Source organism: Zootermopsis nevadensis, unplaced genomic scaffold, assembly GCF_977971745.1.
Source record: "Zootermopsis nevadensis isolate Lab colony 2312 unplaced genomic scaffold, Znev_1.0 Znev_ptg000008l, whole genome shotgun sequence".
NCBI lineage: Eukaryota > Metazoa > Arthropoda > Insecta > Blattodea > Termopsidae > Zootermopsis > Zootermopsis nevadensis.
Window position 1 is genome coordinate 16,582,177 of NW_028259140.1, and position 24,409 is coordinate 16,606,585.

At 35.6% G+C, this 24,409-nt stretch overlaps 2 protein-coding genes across 5 annotated transcripts in view; both read left to right on the top strand.

Annotated features, from left to right (window-relative positions):
• The first annotated feature begins 758 nt into the window (after nucleotides 1–758).
• Nucleotides 759–24,409, top strand: part of LOC147874551 (uncharacterized) — a 43,622-nt gene continuing 19,971 nt past the window's right edge. Inside the window, exons 1-6 of one of the 4 annotated variants that reach the window (XM_087345298.1) lie at nucleotides 760–1,379; nucleotides 3,299–3,385; nucleotides 4,373–4,483; nucleotides 5,082–5,204; nucleotides 5,754–5,924; nucleotides 6,568–8,445. In XM_087345298.1, coding sequence (XP_087201424.1) covers nucleotides 3,302–3,385; nucleotides 4,373–4,483; nucleotides 5,082–5,204; nucleotides 5,754–5,924; nucleotides 6,568–7,452 — 1,374 coding nt within the window. In that variant the 5' untranslated portion in view covers nucleotides 760–1,379; nucleotides 3,299–3,301 and the 3' untranslated portion in view covers nucleotides 7,453–8,445. The other 3 variants (XM_087345297.1, XM_087345299.1, XM_087345300.1) reach the window with 3 other exon arrangements.
• LOC147874552 (uncharacterized) overlaps nucleotides 14,447–24,409 on the top strand; it is a 56,175-nt gene continuing 46,212 nt past the window's right edge. The window contains exons 1-3 of the mRNA XM_087345292.1: nucleotides 14,447–15,083; nucleotides 16,771–16,857; nucleotides 17,876–17,977. Coding sequence (XP_087201418.1) covers nucleotides 15,078–15,083; nucleotides 16,771–16,857; nucleotides 17,876–17,977 — 195 coding nt within the window. The 5' untranslated portion in view covers nucleotides 14,447–15,077. The remainder of the gene's footprint in view (nucleotides 15,084–16,770; nucleotides 16,858–17,875; nucleotides 17,978–24,409) is intronic.

Genomic DNA, 24,409 nt, shown 5'->3' on the forward strand with positions numbered 1-24,409 from the left:
CACTAGTTATAATGTGCTGGATGTAGTTTGCTTTTGCATTTCTTATTACTACATTGTATTCTTTTTATATATTTTATACTTGTCTCTATGTCCCTGAATCTTACTTTGCATTTAAGATCATATAATTTTTTTCATTTTGTTCTTGCTGTAGTAACATCAATATTTATCCAAGGAACATTTAAGCACTTACAATATTTCTTCTAACTTTTGGACAGGCTATATTAAAATTATAGTTAAAAATACTAGAGAAAGAATCCCATTTTTTCTCTACATCATTTTCCCAGAACACTAAAGTCCAAGTTTCATTTTGTATTAAAGAGCAAAGGCCTAATACATTGCTGGCCTCTCTATAGCATCTAATTTGTTGTGGTATAGTCATATTAATAGTTGTACATTGAGCATAGTGATCTGAAAGTAGGCTGTTTATTACATCAGTGGAATAGCAGTGTGAAGGCATGTTAGTAATGATTTGGTCTATAATTGTTGCCATACTTTCAGTTATTGGAGTGGGTATATTTATTGTCGTAGTCAGATTAAAAGCATTTATAACATTAGTAACTGTTTGTGGTCACACCCATCTTCTTGAGTATTTATGTTAAAAGTCACCTACTATTATAATATAACAATTTTTCTGTACTAATTGTTCAAGAATACCTGTTAACGAAAACGAAGGTATATAATTTACCCTAGCCGCGAAACCTTACGGAGATTAATTCCCCGGACGATAATTATATATGACTTGACCGTGATCACGGAATGTTGTTGGCTATCGTAGCCACATCCCTTAATCCAACGCTTCTTGTCGGTTGTCTGGCGGCCATCCTCGATATCATGAGTCTTTCTTGTATTGTGATAATATTGTTTACAAGTGTAAGACTGTATTCTTTTCAACCATGGATTACGGAAGTAGTGTGAAGAATGTAAGATAACTTAGACTTGCAACGTTCGTTGCAGGTCTAAGATTACGATCGCCTACTAGACCCTTGGTTTCTGTTCGTTACAATCGCGTTCCTGCCAAGCGAAAGGCGTGTAGTGTGGCGGTAAACTTACCTAGCGCTGTGTTGGATTGAAATTAATGGAAAAAAAGGAAACCATGCTCATCTTTCTGCTTTTATGAAGGTAGAATAGAAATATAACTGTGACTCCTACACTGTGCATTATAGACGAAGGCAGTCATTTGTAATCGACGCCATTGCTAAAATTTGTGCAAATATATGCATGAATTACAGTGGGAGGATCAGCGTAATGTGAATAAATTAATTTGGTTTTCTGTGTGTTCGAAACCTAATAAGTTAATTCTACTCTTTCTGAAAGTATTATAGTTTTAATTTTAAGTACAAGTTTGATATCAGAGACGCATCTTTATGCTAAAGTAAAAAGTAAGTACAAGATGGAATTATAACCTTCATGTGCCAAACACTAATCTCAGTAAATATCAACAAGAAGTTTACTGTACTGTAATTAAGCTATGCAGAAATCTTCCTCCCATTATATAAAGTCCGGATTGCAATATAAATAAGTCTAAGCAAGCTCTAACAGATTATCCTATCTCACTCGTACTCCATTGAATAATTTACCAAAAATTCTCAGCTATTATAAATATATGTAAGCATTAGAGGCCATGCTTCCATGTGTATTTTTGATGTAAAACTGTAGTTGACTAAATCACTGTCATAACTATGTAATTTATATTTGTATTAGAAACAAGTATTGTATTTGTGCTGTAATATGTTCTAAATCTGCAGCTTAGGCCTATGAAGGATCTATGGAATATAAATAAATTCTGTTTGTCTTGTGTTATGACCATGATTTGGTGTAACTTTACTGTTTGTCTGTTGCCATTTGTGATTGAGATTTTATATATATATTTGCAAATATGTTTTGTTTGCATCATTTGTAATTTGTCATCTGATTGAGCTGGTTTATAGAAACATATAAACTTCTGTGTTAAGTTTTAGCTTTCCACAACATAGTTAAGAATGTTTAATCTTACAGATATATGTGTAAAATCATAAGGGTTAAAGTATGAACACTGTTATTTGTCTTGTTTTATATGAATGTGTCTTTGACTCTCACCCTAAGGGAAGAAACTAGATTCATAGTGTTGACTTGGTTTTTTAGGTTATGATGCTGTGTAGTAGTACAGGTGGCATTTACACTACTGTGAAAACCTCAAATGTCATATACTTTCAGAGTGTTTGAGAATAAACTGCTGAGGAAAATTGGACACATGTCGGGTTTTAACATGAGGGTGGAGCAAATTGCATAATGTAGAACTTTATATTATTATAATATTTTATTTGGATATTATTCATTCTCTATCACCTTATTTTATTCAGCTCATCAAATGTTACAGTGTTGAACATTTCAGGGTCATGTATCCCAGGTACGGGAGAATAGAAATTCACAGAATATTGTAGTTATAAAATTTGAAAGGAAGAGATAATTAGCAAAACTAGTCACAGATGTGTCCTTTAAGTTGTATTGGGATGGGCGTTGTGAAAGTGAGTGCTGTGTGTTGGCGCATTAGTTGTGGCTGCTTAGATTACTTATCTCCCAGACTAATGTTAAGCATGCATCAGGGTAATATAACTGTGAAAAGTGTTATTAGAGGGGTACTTTTGATCAGCAATATCCAGAAAATGAATACATTACTTTATTTATGATTGTTTGAGATGAAGGTTGTCAGTTTTAATAACATGGACATTATTCTGGAAGGTGGAAAATGTTAATGTCTTTTAATACTTATCATTATGTTACTGTTTTGTAATGAAGTATATAGTTTCTCCTCCTCTCTCTAGATTGACAAGTTTTCAGATGATGAAAAGTCATGTTGTTCATTCTTACTTTTCCACTTCTGCACGTGCATTAGCACAGCCTTCAAATAACTGAAATATCTCTTTTACTATTTCCACGTTTTGACACGAAAGTGTCAGGAGCAAGTGCCTTTGGAGTGTGTGATGTTACTAATCTTATTATTCTGCAGTTTGGTCGCCTTAGATCATATTTTCTGTCACTTCTCATTGTGATTTTGTAAACTTTTGAGCATTCCTTTTCAGGCATGATCTTTCTGATATGTCACATATTTTAATAAATTATGTCTTTTTTCCCCCCATCCATTAGACTGGTCAGTCTCTGTTGTATTATTAAAGAAGTCTGATAAGTGGTGGTCTGCGGTCAAGTTATTGAAGTTGCAGTATGTCTGAATGAAGGGTGAATGCCTATTAGAAATAAATCAGTTTTACCATTGAACTTTGTATCTTTAGACACTTCATGTAATAAGTATGTTTCCTTTCAGAACATGGAGAGATATTCCAGGTTAACAAGAGTACCAAGAATTATAATGCAGAGATGTGCTACAATTCCATCTCTGAAGGAGACCTCGGTGAGTGTTTATGTATGAAAATTAATGTAATTGATCAACTTATTCACTGAACTGTCTTCTGTGTTGTAGCACTGCGTAGTCTCGTAGAAGTGTACTGACATTTCAGAGGACTTGCTGCATCCATTATCAGGGCAATGACGATAGAGGCAGCTAGTATCTCTGAAACATTAGTTGCTCGTTCCTGTGAGAACTTCATGAAATCTAACTCACTCACTGAATTTACATGACCAGGAAGCTAATTATTTTGTAAGAAGAATGTGTTATTTTTTAATTTCTGTCTCTTCAAGTCTACAGGAATATTTGTACATTAGATGGGTTTAGTGTATTCATATTCTGAATTTCAAGTAATATATTTCAATGAGATTGAGTTAGCCCTTATAACTGTCATCTCATGCATGTGTCACTCTGCTGACGTTCACATAATCATAGCTTAATAAGTTTTTTCCATTACAATAGGTGAAACTAAGTTATAGGAATATTAAGAAGTTCCACATTGTAATTATTAAGTAGAGTTTATCACATTTCTCAATGATGCAGAACAGGACAAAACTACTTTGAACTGTGTCCAGTTGAAACGAATTAGTATCATAAAATGCTTAATTGACCAACCATGAAGCTTACTTAAGAAATGTAACTCTTAAAGAGCTGTGTATGTGGGGTACTTTCTTAACAGGCTATGTTCTTTGCCTTTACCGCAGTAAGATCTTTTCAATTTCTTGTTCCAGCAACACAAGGTTAGAGAGGTTTCTTGCAGCGCCCAAAATTTCTCACGTTTCATAATTTTTAATATGAGAAATAATAGTGAGATAGAATTTAACCTGAACAGACTTGATGTTACTTTGAGAGAATTCCCTGTTATATTTTTGAAGCCTTGCATTTAACATAATTTTGAAAATAGCAGCGTGGAATCCGCTTTGCCGCATGTCTTTAGAGCTTGTGAACTGTATTATCTGAAATCACTATGTTTAATTGATAATTTTACTGCAGAATGTTGACATAATCAAAACGGAAGATGTTGGTGAAGATGATTCCACTGTCATGATACCTGATGAGTTTTATGCACCATCATCATTTTCCACAGTAAAGACTGAACCCAAGGTAAACTTTGTTTTCAGCTGATTTTTGTGTTTCTTATTTGCATATGCACTTACGTGCATGTATTGTCGGTGAGCCACGAGAGTAGATGTGGCCTTATCAGTCGTTGCTTGTGTGGCAGGGGGAAAGTCGGTTCTGTGCATGCTCTGCATTCCTTATCTAAGAACATTGTGCCATCAGTCAGTCAGTACATTAGCTCACAACTTACGGTCTGTATAAGCTGCGGGTGTATTTCGGCCCGCTAGTAGCACAGAATTCTACCCCACCTCCCTCAAAGATATCAGGTCTACTCTCGTGGCTCGCGGACAGCATGTGCTTGCATTCTTACAGTATAAGTCAGTCTTAATATGACATCCAGTTTTGAGAGTATGCAATGCTCATTTGCATGCAGTAGATATAAAGAAACAACATTTTTGCAGCTTAATAAATTTGATCTCTTATGCTCCTGTAGTCAAGAAATCATCAGTACTGGATCATATTGCATAGCCTAAATTGAATTGTGTGTATGTATCCATTATCTTGCACTTACTAGGTGATAAGAGGAATTCATAATAAGTGTATCATCTGAATGAGTTATGTGTAATTTATGTTTTTATTGCAGAATGTTGATATAATCTCAGTAGAAAATGATGAGGATGTTTTGAGTGAAGAACATTCCACTGGCCTGCAAACTGATAAGGTTTACATACCATCAGCATTTTCCATAATGAAGGCTGAACACAGGGTAAGCTTTTTTTTTTTCCAGGTAAATTTTTGTGATTGTTGTTCCTGTGTGTGCACATACAGTGACGCATGGGCTGTGATGGGCAGGGGCTCAGGTTGGCTTGAGTTTCTTTTCTGAGGAATGAAGAGCAGATTCAATTTGAGGAATACTTGCTACCGTTCAGTTCGGAAATCTTTATTCTTCCCACGAAGTTTCTGAAACCATGAAGATGGAAATAAACTATATTTTGAATATGACCTTTCTCTGGGCTGCTGTGCCATGTAAACTAAAAAAGTGACTGATGTTTCACAGCTGCTTACTTGCTTCATCATTAAGGTGATTTCTTGGTCAACTAAGCAACTATTAGCTTCTCAAGAAGTTTTCACTGAATTTCTTGTGTTTTTATGGAAAAGTGAATAACATATTCCCATATTTTGCTTGTATCTCCTGTGTGTATTCTGGTTATCATTTCATTATGAACCTTTATTCTTTAATGGTTTTCCAAGTACCCAAACATTTCCTTGTGATAAAAAATTCAGATTCTTAATATGCATGATGGCGGATTTACAGAACTGCATCAATTTACAGGAAGTTGTATTGGATTCGTGTAGTGAAACATGTCTAATTTCTCCTCATGATGGAAGTCAGCACATCAAAGTAAAAGTTGAAGGTGTGACAGATATAAAAGAGGAAGAGGATTCTGTGGAAATAACGCTTCCAATAGTAAAGCCTGAATGTGAGGTGAGTATAGTGTAATGAATTTTCAGGAGTTTTTCTAAGAACGTGCATGTCTTGGTAAAAAACCCTTGAGTTTGGAAGTTATGGAATGAGATCCTGGGGAGTGCACTTGGCTTAAGTGAATTTATGCTATTCTATGCTTCCAAAACATAACACTCTTGAACCTAGTAAATATCCTTATATTATTAAACAGTCCAGTTGATGTGTGTCAAACTCCAGGCCAGACTAGAAAATTAGCTTTGTACAACTAACCACAATCTAAATGTAGTGGCACATTCATAACATCTTGCCATCGCAATGAGTAAAAAAATTGTTCACCTACAAGTTCAGATGCAGACCTACTACAGGGTAAGAATTAAGTGACCTGAGTGACTAACATTCAAGGTTTCGGCATAATTTGAATTTTGAGACTCAGGTTTGGGTTCAAATTCTGGAGACTGTCGTCACATCCCATACTGAATGAGCTGTTTTAAACCTGTTTTCGAGGAGGGCACATGATTTTTGGATTGTATAGCAGACCTTCCAATAAATTGTGGTCGTGTAATTGGACTGGTTTTATGTAATAGTTATTGACATTTTACACCTTACTTTCAACTTATTTCTTTCCATTTTGTTTATTTTAATATATTTTCCATTTTTTTAACAGAGTCCATTGAATGAACATCAAATTTCGCATGGTGAGGATCATCCACATTCAAATGATATCTACGATAGAGCACTCAGTCACAATAATGTAAAAAACGATCAAAGAATACATACAGGAGAACGTCGATATGCCTGTGATGTGTGTAGTAAATCATTCAGTCAGAGAAGTAGTCTGAAGACACATCAACGCATACATAGTGGAGAGCGTCCTTATACCTGTGATGTGTGTAACAAATCATTCAATCAGAGGACTCATCTGAAGATACATCAACGCATACATAGTGGAGAGCGTCCTCATACCTGTGATGTGTGTAACAAATCATTCAATCGGAGCAGTACTCTGAAGATACATCAACGCATACATAGTGGAGAATGTCCTTATACGTGTGATGTGTGTAACAAATCATTCAGTCGGAGCAGTACTCTGAAGATACATCAACGCATACATACTGGAGAATGTCCTCATACCTGTGATGTGTGTAACAAATCATTCAGTCGGAGCAGTACTCTGAAGATACATCAACGCATACATAGTGGAGAATGTCCTTATACGTGTGATGTGTGTAACAAATCATTCAATCAGAGGACTAATCTGAAGATACATCAACGCATACATAGTGGAGAATGTCCTCATACCTGTGATGTGTGTAACAAATCATTCAGTCGGAGCAGTACTCTGAAGATACATCAACGCATACATACTGGAGAATGTCCTTATACGTGTGATGTGTGTAACAAATCATTCAATCAGAGGACTCATCTGAAGATACATCAACGCATACATACTGGAGAGCGTGCTTATACCTGTGATGTGTGTAACAAATCATTCAGTTGGAAATATCATATGAAGAGACATCTGTCCATACATAGTGGTGAGCGTCCATAAGACTGCGATGTGTGTAATAGAGTATTCATTAGTAAGAAGGACCTCAAGATACATCAACGTATACATGGCAGTAAGCGCTGATATTGCTGTGATGTGGGTAATGAATCTTTCTTTCTGAGCAGTCATCTTAAGGTGCATCAGCGTGTGCATAATTTGGACGTCCATATGCCTGTAATGCATGTAATAATCACTCAGTGCAAGGGGGACATGAAGAGACATCAAGGCATACACAGTGGACGGCGTCAATATTCCTGTGATGCTTGTAGTAAATCATTCAGTCAGAGGGCTCATCTGAAGACACGACAACGCTTACAAAGTGGCAAATGGCCATATTCCTGTGATGTGTGTAATAAATCAGTCATTCCGAGAGGTCATCTGAAGACACATCAAAGCATATCTCGTGTGGATTCACTAAGTAGAGTGTTCTCATCATCACTGATCTTGTAATATATATTACATAGTGTCCATATATATATATATATATATATATCCTTTGTCAGATTTATCTACAGAGACATCATTGGATCTTGTCAGATATAAGATATTGTGATGTGACGCCAAATGGGCAGATGGCTCGCACTGGAGGGGTGGGCCTGCCCTACCCCTCTCCTTAACTAGCGGATGTGGGATATGGGTGTGGCCATCATGGAATGTTCCAGGATGTAGTGTTCCCTCGCCAAAAGCAAGGTTCAGGTAAGTGAACATGGGAGATCCTTAGCCTGGAAATTTCAAAGAACAGACTGCCGCACATAAAAGTCATCTCCTCGAGTGCTGGTGGTCCAGTGTGCAACAGTAATGTGAACAGTGGTGGACAGTGGACAGTGAGGGCACTAGCGAGATAGTGAGCTAGTGAGAGCGAGAAGTCATTGAGCAGTCCAGTGTGGTGCTGCGAGCCGAGGGCTGTGTTGTGAAGAGTGCCAAGTTTGGGGACCGGAACAGCTCAACAGACAGTATTCAGGGACAGAACTGAGGTTGTGTCACGTACTTGAAGAGGTAAGAGTCTTAGCAACTGTTTTATCCAATTTTCCTGCGAGTAGACTACCGTAAATTGATTGTTAAGTAAATCATGGTTGACAGAGCCTAAATAATAATCGTCATCATCACAATATTTTTTTGCACTAAGATCTTGAATAAGTGTCACCTCATGCATGTGTGCAGTGTGTGAGTGTATGTTCCAGGTTCGTTCATTTCTTGACTGTTAAGACATAGTAGGAACAAAAATTATATTTTGCTATTTGATTGCTTTGTTCAGTAACATAACACTAGATTTTACTTGTTTTTAAATATTTGGAATATGTAGCCATTACTGTACATAAGTTATTGTAAAACTGAAGAGATGGAACACAGTTCTTTTCTAGAAAAATTATGAGAGTTAAACTGGCCTCTAGAAATTTCAACTAAATAATTATCCAACTTACCCATCCAAACCTTAAAAGAAACTATGCAGATAAACATTGAGATCCACACATTCTTGAAAAGACCTGGGAACATGTAGGGATCAAAACAATGATCTCACTCTCACATCTTCATCATCTATCAGCCAAGGTCATTCTGCCGTTGCTTTTCTATTGGTGGTGTTAGGGTATTCGTGTAATTTTCATCCAGATTTTCAAGTCAGTGAGCACCTCTAAAATCTCAGTCAGTATATTGCAGACTACAAGGTGCTACATCTCTGAAGACAGTCAATTTCGTATTAGCTGTTTTGAGAATGTAAGATCTCACCGTTTATTGCTCTGTTCCAGCTTCACTAATCAAAGAACTCTCTTTTGAGGTCACTTTCTATTATGTAGTCCTTTGATTTATGGTTTATTTAACAACAGTCAATTACTGAGACTTTATAGTGTCAAGTGATATGATAATTAATAATAAATTACAAAGGAAATGGAACTGACCGGTCATAGCCTGATTGAATGTTCTATCTTGGAATTTGTTTCGATGGAGTAAGAACCTATTAGCTTAATATTGGCTTAATGAAAAAAATTTCAGAGGCAGAGAAGATTGGGATAAAAAGTAGATGGAAAAATGTTTATATTCCATAGATCCTTCATAGTACAAGCCAAGGATGTGGAAAACATCTTAATATGAATACCAACACTTCGTACAAATATGACTGCGTAGTTGTAGCAACTATTTACTATATATCATAAGTTTCAATTGAAATAAATTCTAGTGTGCAAGGAGTGACAAAAAAATAGAATCTTTCAATGCTGGCTTAATCACTGAAATTAATGTTACAAATGTGCCAAATGTGCCAAATGGAAGAGTAATGGTTACTTAATCCTTGCGTAACAAGCACATTTCTTTTAACTCATTGCATACCTTGCAGTGTTGAATATTGATCTAAAATTAATTGTTTGTAGAATACAATATTTTATTTTTTCTGTAGATCAAAAATACATTGATATAGGATATGTCAATCTATATTATACATTATCAAACTACTATAATGATTACGATATAATCCCATTGGAGATTTAGCATTACATACAATAGATTATCAGTAGCCAATATTTGAAAATTCTTCATTAAGATAAGTCTTCTAGTGAATAATAACACCCCTTAATAAGAGAGTCCTTCAATTCCTTCTTAAACTGATTGTTATTTTTTATTTGTTTTATTATGGTAGGCCGACAACCTGCTACTTATGGTTTACTCTTATAAAGTTCTAACTTGTGTACGTATTTATGATGGTCATTATTATTTCTTGTGTTATATGTATATAGTTGTTGTTTACAGTGCAGACACACTTTTCTTTTGCATATAAAATGGTTTCTTCAATGTACAACGAGTATACTGTTAATATCTTCAAATGCCTCAAACTATCCCCTCCACGATTCCATTGGTTTTAAACCTGCTGTGCGCCTTACTGCCCTGTTTTGAAGAGTAAAAATTCGTCGAGTGAGTACTTTGGCACTCTGTCCCCATATACGACGATAGCGGAAGACAAAAAGAAATGAATCAAACCATGATACAACATTCTTCTTTCATTTAGATTAATTATTTTAGAGAGTCCATTAATTATAAATAGGTTACGGCTAATTCTTCAACATATTCTTTCGATATGTACTTCCCAACTCGGGGTGCAATCAATCACAACCCCCAGGAAGTTATTACTTTTTACATTAACTATTTCCCTGTTCTTTATTAAAAAATTTAGATTACTTTCCTGCCTACATTGTTTTATGCAGAAAAGAATGTGATTTTTTAAGTTGGGTTTTAGATAAATTATTTATCTCAAAATACTGCTCTACCAAGTCTATTATCTAAAGTTACCTTTTGGAGTTCATTCATATCCCGACCCATGTTCAGTATTGATGTGTCATCAGCACATTAATATTCTGCATTTTGTTACATGTGGAATATCATTTACATACAAAATAAAAAGTAATGGACTAAGGACAGAACCTTGAGGAACACCATATATCTAACAGGAAGGCAACTTGACAAGTATTCTTTCATTTGATTGTTTGCTACATGTGAGACTTTTACTTGTGTTCTGTTTGTGAGATAGGATTTGATTAGCTTATTTGGTATGCCACGAACTCCATATTGGTATAATTTATCCATGAGGGTGTTATGTTCAGTACAATCAAATGCTTTTGATAAATCTAATAGTACACAATTGCATATTTTATTATTCAGATTTTCAATGATTGCAGCAATTGGATCATTTGAAGATTTATTAAATATATTGTGTTTATCTGAGAAATAAATTAGCTGATTAGCTATTACCTTTTCCAGAACCTTTGAAAGAGCTGGAACACGAGTAATTAGACGATAATTATTTGCATCTTCTTTTGCCCCTTATTTGTAAATTGGTTTAACAACTGATTTTTTTAATGTAGATGGGAAGATGCCTTCTCTAATTGATGCATAGTGATCTGAAAGTAGGCTGTTTATTACATCAGTGGAATAGCAGTGTGAAGGTATGTTAGTAATGATTTGGTCTATAATTGTTGCCGTACTTTCAGTTACTCGAGTGGGTATATTTATTGTCATAGTCAGATTAAAAGCATTTATAACATTAGTAACTGTTTGTGGTCACACCCATCTTCTTGAGTATTTATGTTAAAATCACCTACTATTATAATATAACAATCTTTCTGTACTAATTGCTCAAGAATACCTGTTACCTGTATGAAAAATTCATGTAATACACCACTTGGAGATCGATATAATGAAATAATTATTATTATTATTTCTTTCACCTGTTAGTTCTATACCAGCAACCTCAAAAGTCTTTTCTATAATTTTTCTGTAATCCATTTCACTGTTTTATATTGTAATAAATTCTTAGAGCTATAAATAGCTATCCCACCCCCTTTATGTTCTTTTCTACAGAAGCGTGAATCTACAGTGTAACCTTCTAATGTACATTGAATTATTTCATCATCTTTAAGACCATGTTCAGAACTGGCCAAGATATCTGGTGTTTTAGTTTGGAGGAATGCTGTAAATAGATCAGTTTTATTTCTGAGATACTGTGCATTTTGATGTGTTATTTTAAATTGTTGACTGGATTGAGTTTTATTTTTATTTTGTAATGACTGGAGCCATTGTGGTCCAGTCTTTTTTATTGGTTTCCCTGACTTAAAAAACCTAAGGCTATCACTTCAGAGTTGATTTCTCTATTATTTTACTTATTTATTCAGTGACATACTCTATCTACTCTGTTTAAATGCTGTCCATGCCTTGTATGACAAGCTCTACTTATATTGCTTCAGTCCAGCACTTTTACATTTCTAAATCTTTTACACAGCTTGTTTACATCCATATTTGCTTTCCTTATTGACTACCGAGTCTTTTACTAAATTATTCCTAATTGGTATATTAAAAACTACTACATTCGTACTGGTTAGTGCAGCAAGTGTTCGCTTTGTAGTATTTATACAATTCTTTGTCTCATTTCTAGCAATGTCATTGGTACCTCCCATAATTACTACATGGTCCTCTAGAGCCTAATGATGAACAATCTCTTAAACAATTCTTCAATACACCTTTTATCTTAGCACTAGGCCTCACTACACCATACACTGAGACATGAACATGGTTTTTAATGAGTGACGTATGAATATCACTGTAGAACATCAGTTTATTTTTCACAGCATTTACCTTTGGGCAACTTAAAGCTTTCCTTGATTGAGTCCCATCAACAACTTCACTTAGTGCACCAAATTTGTTTCTCGTAACTAGAAACGGTTGAGTCGCCTGTTTCCTTCTTTTCTCACTTCCTTTAGCTGCATCACGCAGCCAATTTCGTTTACTTGAAAACGCGTATCTTGTATACTTTCATTCTGTAGAACAGATATTATTTCACACAAAGACGATATTTCCTCGAACAACTTACGAAGAACATCGCTATTAAAGTGCTGTGTATTTAAGTTCACATTTACCAAGTCATCGTGTGATGACCAAAAACCCAGAACCATTCATTATTAGGTATCTTTTCCTCACATACGTTGCTACATTTATTAAAATGATACCACTTAACCCACTTTCCGCCAAGGCATTTGATTGTGTAAACCATGAAATATTACTAATGAAACTGAAATTTTATGGGATTCGAGGTATAGCAGGACAATGGTTTAAATCCTACCTAAATAATAGAAGGCAGAAAGTAGAAATTGAAAGCCCCCTTACCAATCATAATACCTATTCAGAATGGGGTATCGTAAATCACGGAGTGCCACAAGGTTCAGTTCTTGGGCCCTTACTTTTCCTCATATATATAGATGACTTGCCGGCAACTGTGAACTCTATATCCAAACCCATTCTTTTTGCTGATGATACAAGTATCAGTATTGCACACCAAGAATTGATCTATCTTGAAAATATCATGAATGATGTCTTTGCCAACATAAACAAATGGTTTAGAGCATAAAATTTGTTACTAAGCACAAGACATATCCTAGGTTAAATATAGGTTTTGAAGAAAAATTAATTGTGGAAGTTGAAACAAACAAATTCCTTGGCTTACAAGTCGACAGTACCTTAAATTGGAAGAAACACATTGAGTATATTATTCCCAAATTAAGTTCTGCATGCTTTGCCATGAGAACAGTCGTACCACTCATGACAATAGATACTTTAAAGCTAGTTTACGTTGCATACTTTCACTCTGTGGTGTCATATGGATTAATCTTTTGGGGAAATTCAACAGACAGTAATAAAGTTTTTACATGCAAAAGAAAATAATTAGAATAATGGTTGGTGTCAAAAGCAGGGTATCTTGTAGAAAATTATTTCGTAAATTTAATATACTTCCACTTGCGAGTGAATTTATACTCTGCTTGCTATCATTTGTGGTGGAAAACATGGATAAATTTAAAAGAAATACAGATGTACATAATTTAAATACAAGACGTAAACATGATCTATATGTGCCAAATGCTAACTTTACTAAATATCAGAAAGGAGTGTACTATACAGGTATCAAGTTGTTTAATAATCTTCCACCAACAATTAAAAGTCTAAATTATGATATAAAGGTATTCAAGCCTGCATTGAAAGATTACCTCTTTACTCACACCTTCTATTCTGTAGATGACTTCATCTATGCTGAAAATGTTTAAGCTTTATATCCATAATCTACGTATATGTAAAGCAAGTTTAAAATTCTGAGTTTTATGTATATTAATTTGTAAAATTATTTTTCATACTTGTATTGCAGAATCTGAAATTTATGTACATTGATATGTGAAATACGTTCTTGTTCTTGTGTTGAAAGTTGTGAAGTGTATGTATATTGTATGAAATGACATGTTCTACATCCTTTGGTTGGTCCTAAGAAGGATCTATGGAATGTAAATAAACACTGCTCTACTCTACTCTATGATATGAACATTAGAAACAGCAGAAAACACAGGTCGTAAGTACTTTTCCGACATTGACTATCACAGAGAAGTCACTCATTATGCATACTGATCTGAAATTAGGCTGTTCATTACATCAGTGGAATCGCAGTGTGAAAGCATGTGAGTAATGATAATTGTTGCCATACTTTCAGTTATTGGAGTGGGTATATTTATTGTCGTAGTCGGATTAAAAACATTTATAACATTAGTAACTGTTTGTGGTCACACCCATCTTCTTGAGTATTTATGTTAAAAGTCACCTACTATTATAATATAACAATCTTTCTGTACTAATTGTTCAAGAATACCTGTTAACGAAAACGAAGGTATATAATTTACCCCAGCCGCGAAACCTTACGCAGATTAATTCCCCAGAGGATAATTAACTGTGACCTGAACCTGACCACGGAATGTTGCCTGCTATCGTAGCCACCTCCCTTAGTCCAACGCTTTTTGTCGATTATCTGGCGGCCCTCCTCGGCATCATGATCCTTTTCTTGTATTGTGATAATATTGTTTACAAGTGTAAGACTGTATTCTTTTCAACCATGGATTACGGAAGTAGTGTGAAGAAGGAAAGATAGTTTAGACTTGCTACGTTCGTTGCCAGTCTAAGATTACAGTCGCGTACTAGACCCTTGGTTTCTGTTGTTTGTTACAATCACGTTCCCGCCAAGCGAAAGGCGTGCAGTGTGGCGTACCCTTACTTAGCGGTGTGTTGGATTGAAATTAATGGGCTAAAAAGGAAACCTTGCTCATCTTTCAGCTTTTATGAAGGTAGAATAGAATAGAAATATATCTGAGACTCTTACACTGTGCATTATAGACGAAGGCAGTAATTTCTAATCGACGTGATTGCTACAAATCCACAGTTGTACAATTTGTGCGTGAATTACAGTGGGAGGATCAGGGTAATGTGAATAAATTAATTTGGTTTTCTGTGTGTTGTTCGAAACTCAATAAGTAAATTCTACTGTTTCTAAAAGTATTATAATTTTAATTTCAAGTACAAGTTTGATAGCAGAGACGCATCTTTATGCAAAAGTAAAAAGTAAGTACAAGATGGAATTATAACCTTCATGTGCCAAACACTAATCTCAGTAAATATCAACAAGAAGTTTACTGTACTGTAATTAAGCTATGCAGAAATCTTCCTCCCATTATATAAAGTCCAGATTGCAATATAAATAAGTCTAAGCAAGCTCTAACAGATTATCCTATCTCACTCGTACTCCATTGAATAATTTACCAAAAATTCTCAGCTATTATAAATATATGTAAGCATTAGAGGCCATGCTTCCATGTGTATTTTTGCTGTAAAACTGTAGTTGACTGAATCACTGTCATAACTATAATTTATATTTGTATTAGAAACAAGTATTGTATTTGTTCTGTAATATGTTCTACATCTGCAGCTTAGGCCTATGAAGGATCTATGGAATATAAATAAATTCTGTTTGTCTTGTGTTATGACCATGATAGTACAGGTTATTAAAAACGTTCTTGATGGCATTTTCACCACTGTGAAAACTTCAAATGTCATATGGTTTCAGAGTGTTTGAGAACAAACTCCTGAGGAAAAAATTGTCACATGTCGGATGGTAACAGGAGGGTGGAGCAAATTGCATAGTGTAGAACTTTATATTATTATAATATTTTATTTGGATATTATTAATTGTCTATCACCTTATTTTATTCAGTTCATGAAATGTTCTTCTTCTTCTTCTGTAGCACTACGGCCCTTTCAGTGTAGCCTTGGCTTCTCTTGTGATCGATGCCCAGTCTTTGCTATTCTGAGCTTTTCTTCTCCAGCCTCTTACGATCGGACTCCACGTCTTCGATCCACTGGGGTTTCGGTCTTCCTTTCTTTAATTTGCCAGGAGGTTTACTATTGATGATCATCTTACATCCTCTATCATTACTCATTCAGAGTATATGTCCAAGCCATTCTATCCTCCTTGCCTTTATTACAGCTACAATATCTGAGCTTTTGAACAGCTTCTCCAGCTCAATATTCATTCTAATTCTCCATAGGCCATTGTCACATATTGGACCAAAAATATCTCTTTTACTGTTTCCATGTTTTGACACGAAAATGTCAGGAGCAAGTGCCTTTGGAGTGTGTGATGTTACTAATCTTATTATTCTGCAGTTTGGTCGCCTTAGATCATATTTTCTGTCACTTCTCATTGTGATTTTGTAAACTTTTGAGCATTCGTTTTCAGGCATGATCTTTCTGATATGTCACATATTTTAATAAACTATGTCTTTTTTCCCTCCATCCATTAGACATGTCAGTCTCTGTTGTATTATTAAAGAAGCCCGATAAGTGGTGGTCTAGGGTCAAGTTATTGAAGTTGCAGTATGTCTGAATGAAGGGTGAGTGCCTATTAGAAATAAATCATTTTTACCATTGAACTTTGTATCTTTAAACACTTCATGTAATCAGTATGTTTCCTTTCAGAACATGGAGAGATGTTCCAGGTTAACAAGAGTACCACGAATTATACTGCAGAGATGTGATGGAATTCCATCTCTGAAGGAGACCTCGGTGAGTGTTTATGTATGAAAATTAATGTAATCGATCAACTTATTCACTGAACTGTCTTCTGTGTTGTAGCACTGTGTAGTCTCGTAGAAGTGTACTGACATTTCAGAGGACTTGCTACATCCATTATCAGGGCGATGATGATAGAGGCAGCTAGTATATCTGAAACATTAGTAAACTTCTACCAGACTGGATGGCACTACAGCCCAGAAGACAGCCGTGTAAATACTCGTAGCTATGAGAACTTTAAAACCTCTAACTCACTCACAGAATTAATTATTTTTTGAGAAGAATGTGTTATTTTTTAATTTCTGTCTCTTCAAGTCTACAGGAATATTTGTACATTAGATGGGTTTAGTGTATTCATATTGTGAATTTCAAGTAATAAATTTCAGTGAGATTGAGTTAGCCTATATAACTTTCATCTCATGCATGTGTCACTCTGCTGACGTTCACATAATCATAGCTTAATAAGTTTTCCATTACAATAGGTGAAACTAACTCATAGGAACGTTAAGAAATTCAACATTGTAATTATTAAGTAGAGTTTATCACATTTCTGAATGATGCAGAACAGGACAAAACTACTTTTAACTGTGTCCAGTTGAAACGAATTAATATCATAAAATGCTTAATTGACCAACCATGAAGCTTACTTAAGAAATGTAACTCTTAAAGAGTTGTGTATGTGGGGTACCTTCTTAACAGGCTATGTTCTTTGCCTTTACCGCAGTAAGATCTTTTCAATTTCTTGTTCCAGCAACACAAGGTTAGTGAGGTTTCTTGCAGCGCACAAAATTTCTCATGTTTCAGAATTTTTAATATGAGAAATAATATTGAGATAGAATTTAACCTGAAAAGACTTGATGTTAGTTTGAGAGAATTCCTATTATATTTTTGAAGCCTTGCATTTAACATAATTTTAAAAATAGCAACGTGGAATCAGCTTTGCCGCATGTCTTTAGAGCATGTGAACTGTATTATCTGAAATCATTATGTTTAATTGATAATTTTACTGCAGAATGTTGACATAATCAAAACAGAAGATGTTGGTGAAGATGATTCCACTGTCATGATACCTGATGAGTTCTACGTACCATCCACAGTAAAGACTGAACCCAAGGTAAACTTTGTTTTCAGCTGATTTTTGTGTTTCTTATTTGCACATGCACTTACGTGCATGTATTGTCTGAGAGCCATGAGAGTAGACGTGGCCTTCTCAGTCGTTCTTACAGTATAAGTCAGTCTTATTATGACATCCAGTTTTGAGAGTGTGCAATGCTCATTTGCATGCAGCAGGTATAAAGAAACAGCATATTTGCTGCTTAATAAATTTGACCTCTTATGCTCCTGCAGTCACAAAATCGTCAGTACTGGACCATATTGCATAGCCTAAATTGAATTGTGTGTATGTATCCATTATCTTGCACTTACTAGGTGATAAGAGGAAGACAGTAATATGAGTCAGATTAGAGTAGATATTTTGTAGGAGCCATTGAATAAATTGGGCCTTCAACAAATGTAGAAAAGGAGGTGCTTCACCAAGCAACCATAAAACTTACTTAAAAAATGTAACTACAGAGTGAAAGAGCTGTATGCATCAGGACTTAATAAGGGGTACCTGCTTAACAAGCCGTGTATCTTGGCATTATAGCTGTAGGTTACTTGTAAAGTCCGTGCTTCAGCAAACAAGGCTAATTTATTTTCTTACAGCATACAATATAGCCACAGATTCTCATGTTTCAGCAGCTTTGTTGTGAAAAAGACCTGTGAGATAGCTGTTTATCCTGAAAATACTTTTGTCAGTTTGTGGGCAACCCCTATTCCATTTCTGAATCCCTGCATTTATGATATCAGAATTTCAGAAGTTCCAATGTGGAATCTGCTATATTCTGCATACTGTCTCCTTTTTGCACATGAATATAATTCATATGAACTGTATCATCTGAATGAGTTATGTGTAATTTATGTTTTTATTGGAGAATGTTGAAAAAATCTCTGTAGATAATGATGAGGATGTTTTGAGTGAATAACATTCCACTGGCCTGCAAACTGATAAGGTTTACATACCATCAGCATTTTCCATAATGAAGGCTGAACCCAGGGTAAGCTTTTTTTTTCCAGGTAAATCTTTGTGATTGAAATAAACTATACAGTAGGGCCCCGCTTTTCGGCAATCCGCTAATACGGTGCTCAACAGCTGAGTCAGAGAAGTGCATCCGGCGCCATTTTCTCGTCGCTGATTCAGTCTGTTTACAGCTTTTGTGCGCTACGCGTCTCTCCGTATTTCTGGCAATTTTTCAAAGTTATTACAACCTGTATATTTATGTAATATTTTTGTGTTACTACAGTGTAATTACAATGGCATCTAAGGGTAGTAGCGATAAAAAGAGGAGTCGTAAGCCTCTTACTTTAAATGCCAAGTTAGATATGATTAAACTTCGTGAACAAGGCATGTCTATGGCCTAGCTCGCCAAACTGTTAGTGCCATCGTGAACGCTAAGGAGAAAGTGTTAAATGAAATTAAAAGTGCCACACGAATGAACTCTAAAGTCATAAGAAAAAGAGATAGCCTTATTGCCGACATAGAAAAACTTTTAGTTGTGTGGATTGAAGATCAAACGAGCCACAATGTGTGTACTACTGATATTCATTTTACTTTCATATCGTTTTCTTAGGTCTAGCGCTATTGTGCACTTACTATGTGATAGTGTAAACATCTCATTAGGCTTTGATATGCATTTGCAAGTGAAATAAGGCAAAGATCGGCGATTTTCGCTTTACGGCGGGGGTCTGGTCCCTAACCTGCCGTATAAGCGGTGATCTACTGTATTTTGAATATGGCCTTTCTCTGGGCTGCTGTGTCATGTAAACTAAAAAAAGTTACTGATGGTTCACAGCTGCTTACTTGCTCCATCATCAAGGTGATTTCTTGGTCAACTAAGCAACTATTAGCTTCTCAAGAAGTTTTCACGGAATTTCTTGTGTTTTTATAGAGCAGTGAATGACATATTCCCGTATTTTGCTTGTATCTCGGGTGTATATTGTGGTTATCATTTCATTATGAACTTTTATTCTCTATTGGTTTTTCCAAGTACCCAGACATTTCCTTGTGATAAAATTGAGATACTTAATATGCGTGATGGCGCTTTTACAGGACTGCATCAATTTACAGGAAGTTGTATTGGATTCGTGTAGTGAAACATGTCTAATTTCTCCTCATGATGGAAGTCAGCACATCAAAGTAGAAGTTGAAGGTGTGACAGAAATAAAAGTGGAAGAGGATCCTGTGCAAATAACATTTCCAACAATAAAGGCTGAATGTGAGGTGAGTATAGTGTAATGAATTTTCAGGAGTTTTTCTAAGAACGTGCATGTCTTGGTGAAAAAACCTTGAGTTTGGAAGTTATGGAAAGAGATTCTATGGAGTACACTTGGCTTAAGTAAATTTATGCTATTCCATGCTTCCAAAACATAACACTCTTGAACCTAATAAATATCCTTATATTATTAAACAGTCCAGTTGATGTGTGTCAAACTCCAGGCCAGACTAGAAAACTAGCTTTGTACAACTAGCCAGAATCTAAATGAAGTGGCACATTCATAACATCTTGCCATCGCAATGAGTAAAAACATTGTTCACCTACAAGTTCAGATGCAGACCTACTACAGGGTAAGAACTAAGTGACCTGAGTGACCAATATTCAAGGTTTCAGCATAATTTGAATTTTGAGACTCAGGTTTGGGTTCAAATGCTGGAGACTGTTGTCACATCCCATACTGAATGAGCTGTTTTAAACCTGTTTTCAAGGAGGGCACATGATTTTTGGATTATATAGCAGACCTTCCAATAAATTGTGGTCGTGTAATTGGACTGGTTTTATGTAATACTGATTGACATTTTACACCTTACTTTCAACTTATTTCTTTCCATTTTGTTTATTTTAATATATTTTCCTTTTTTTAACAGAGTCCATTCAATCAACATGAACTTGTGCATGGTGAAGATCATCCACAGTCCTTTGATATCTATGATAGAGCACTCAGTCAGAATAATGTAAAAAACCATCAAAGAATACATACAGGAGAACGTCGATATGCCTGTGATGTGTGTAGTAAATCATTCAATCAGAGAAGTAGTCTGAAGATACATCAACGCATACATAGTGGAGAATGTCCTTATACCTGTGATGTGTGTAACAAATCATTCAATGACAGTAGTAATCTGAAGACACATCAACGCATACATACAGGAAAATGTCCTCATACCTGTGATGTGTGTAACAAATCATTCAATGACAGTAGTAATCTGATGACACATCAACGCATACATGGTGAACGCCGATATTCCTGTCCTGTGTGCAATAAATCGTTCAGTCGGAGGACTCATCTGAAATTACATCAGCGCATACATACAGGAGAATGTCCTTATACCTGTGATGTGTGTAACAAATCATTCAGTGAGAGAAGTAATCTGAAGAAACATCAACGCATACATAGTGGAGAATGTCCTTATACCTGTGATGTATGTAATAAATCATTCAGTGAGAGAAGTAATCTGAAGAAACATCAACGCATACATAGTGGAGAATGTCCTTATACCTGTGATGTATGTAATAAATCATTCAGTAAGAGAAGTAATCTGAAGAAACATCAACGCATACATACAGGAGAATGTCCTTATGCCTGTGATGTATGTAATAAATCATTCAGTGAGAGAAGTAATCTGAAGAAACATCAACGCATACATAGTGGAGAATGTCCTTATAGCTGTGATGTGTGTAACAAATCATTCAATCAGAGGACTCATCTGAAGATACATCAACGCATACATAGTGGAGAATGTCCTTATACCTGTGATGTGTGTAATAAATCATTCAGTCGGAAAGATCATATGAAGAGACATCTGTCCACACATAGTGGTGAGTTTCCATAAGACTGTGATGTGTGTAATAAATTATTCAATCACGGAAGTAGTCTGAAGATACATCAATGCATACATAGTGGATGGCATCCATATTCCTGTGGTGTTTGCAGTAACTCATTCAGCAAAAAGGGGGACTTAAGAAACATCAACAGCTGCACAGTGTACAGCATCCATATTCATCTTATGTGTGTAATAAATCATTCATTCCGAGAGGTCATATGTAGACACATCAAAGCATATCTCATGGAGAGGATCCACATTTGTGATGTGTGGATTCACTAAGTAGAGTGTTCTCATCATCACTGATCTTGTAATATATATTACATAGTGTCCATATCACTATGTAATATATATTACATATAATTTATATTATATATATTACTTGTTGAAGTGTATACACACTTCAACAGAACAAAACCCTTTATAAAAAAGCTTTAATACTAAATTTATACAGACATCAAGGGATGACTATAAGTCATGTTTGACTTCTACAATTACAACAGGTGCTCAAAGTGGTCATCATTAGTGTCCAGACATTTCTGATTTCGGCGAACTACTGCTTGAGCAGCGTTGGCCAAAGTGTCCACTGGGATTGCTGTGCATGACATTTCAATTTCTTGACTGTCTTGTCGGTCGCATGGTGACCCTAGCATTCATGTGATTAACGACATCTTTTGAGAGAACATCATACTACACATTGCTACCGTAATTCGATTCAACTTCGAAAAAAGTCCTTAGATAACATCTATTAAAGTGTGTATACATTTTTTTGGGCCCCTCTGTATATATATATATCCTTTGTCAGATTTATCTACAGAGACATCATTGGATCTTGTCAGATATAAGATATTGTGATGTGACGCCAGATGGGCAGATGGCTCACACTGGAGGGGTGGGGCCGCCCTACCCCTCTCCTTAACTAGCGGATATGGGTGCGGCCATCACGGAATGTTCCAGGATGTAGTGTTCCCTCGCCAAAAGGAAGGTTCAGGTAAGTGAACATGGGAGATCCTTAGCCTGGAAATTTCAAAGAACAGACTGCCGCACATAAAAGTCACCTTGAGTGCTGGTGGTCCAGCGCGGGTCCACCGTGGCCCAGTAAAGTGAATAGTGGGGGAACTAGCGAGATACTGAGAGCAAGAAGCCATCGAGCAGTCCAGTGTGGTGCTGCGAGCCGAGGGCTGTGTTGTGAATGGTGCCAAGTTTGGGGACCGGAACTGCTCAACAATCAGTATTCAGGGACAGAACTGAGTTTGTGTCACGTACTTGACGAGTTAAGAGTCTTAGCAACTGTTTTGTCCACTTTGCCTGTGTGTAGACTACCGTAAATTAATTGTTAAGTAAATCATGGTTGACAGCCTGAATAGTAGTCGTCATCATCACAATATTTGTCTGCTCTAAGATTCTGAATAAATGTCACCTCATGCATGTGTGCAGTGTGTAAGTGTATGTTCCAGGTTCGTTCATTTCTTGACTGTTAAGACATAGTAGGAACAAAAATTATATTTTGCTATTTGATTGCTTTGTTCAGTAACATAACACTAGATTTTACTTGTTTTTAAATATTTGGAATATGTAGCCATTACTGTACATAAGTTATTGTAAAACTGAAGAGATGGAACGCAGTTCTTTTCTAGAAAAATTATGAGAGTTAAACTGGCCTCTAGAAATTTCAACTAAATAATTATCCAACTTACCCATCCAAACCTTAAAAGAAACTATGCAGATAGACAGTGAGATCCACACATTCTTGAAAAGACCTGGGAACATGTAGGGATCAAAACAATGATCTCACTCTCACATATTCATCATCTATCAGGCAAGGTCATTCTGCAGTTGCTTTTTTATTTGTGGTGTTAGGGTATTCGTGTACTTGTCATCCAGATTTTCAAGTCAGTGAGCACCTCTAAAATCTCAGTCAGTCTATTGCAGACTACAAGGTGCTACATCTCTGAAGACAGTCAATTTCGTATTAGCTGTTTTGAGAATGTAAGATCTCACCATTTGTTGCCCTGTTCCAGCTTCATTAAGCAAAGAACTCTCTTTTGAGGTCATTTTCTATTATGTAGTCCTTTGATTTTAGGTTTATTTAACAACTGTCAATTACTCAGACTTATAGTGTCAAGTGATATGTTAATTAGTAATAAATTACAAAGGAATGGAACTGACTGGTCATAGCCTGATAGAATGTTCTATCTTGGAATTTGTTTTGATGGAGTAAGAACCTGTTTGCTTAATATTGGCAAAATAAAAAAAATTCAGAGGCAGAGAAGATTGGGATAAAAAGTAGATGGAACAATGTTTATATTCCGTAGATCCTTCACAGTACAAGCCAAGGATGTGGAAAAAGATCTTAATATGAATACCAACACTTCGTACAAATATGACTGCAAGTTTCAATTGAAATAAATTCTAGTGTGCAAGGAGTGACCCAAAATAGAATCTTTCAATGCTGGCTTAATCACTGAAATTAATGTTATTTTAATTTAACTTTTAATGCCAAGTGGAAGAGTAATGGTTACTTAATCCTTGCGTAACAAGCACAATTCTCTCAACTCATTGCATACCTTGCAGTGTTGAATATTTATCTAAAATTAATTGTTTGTACAATACAATATTTTATTTTTT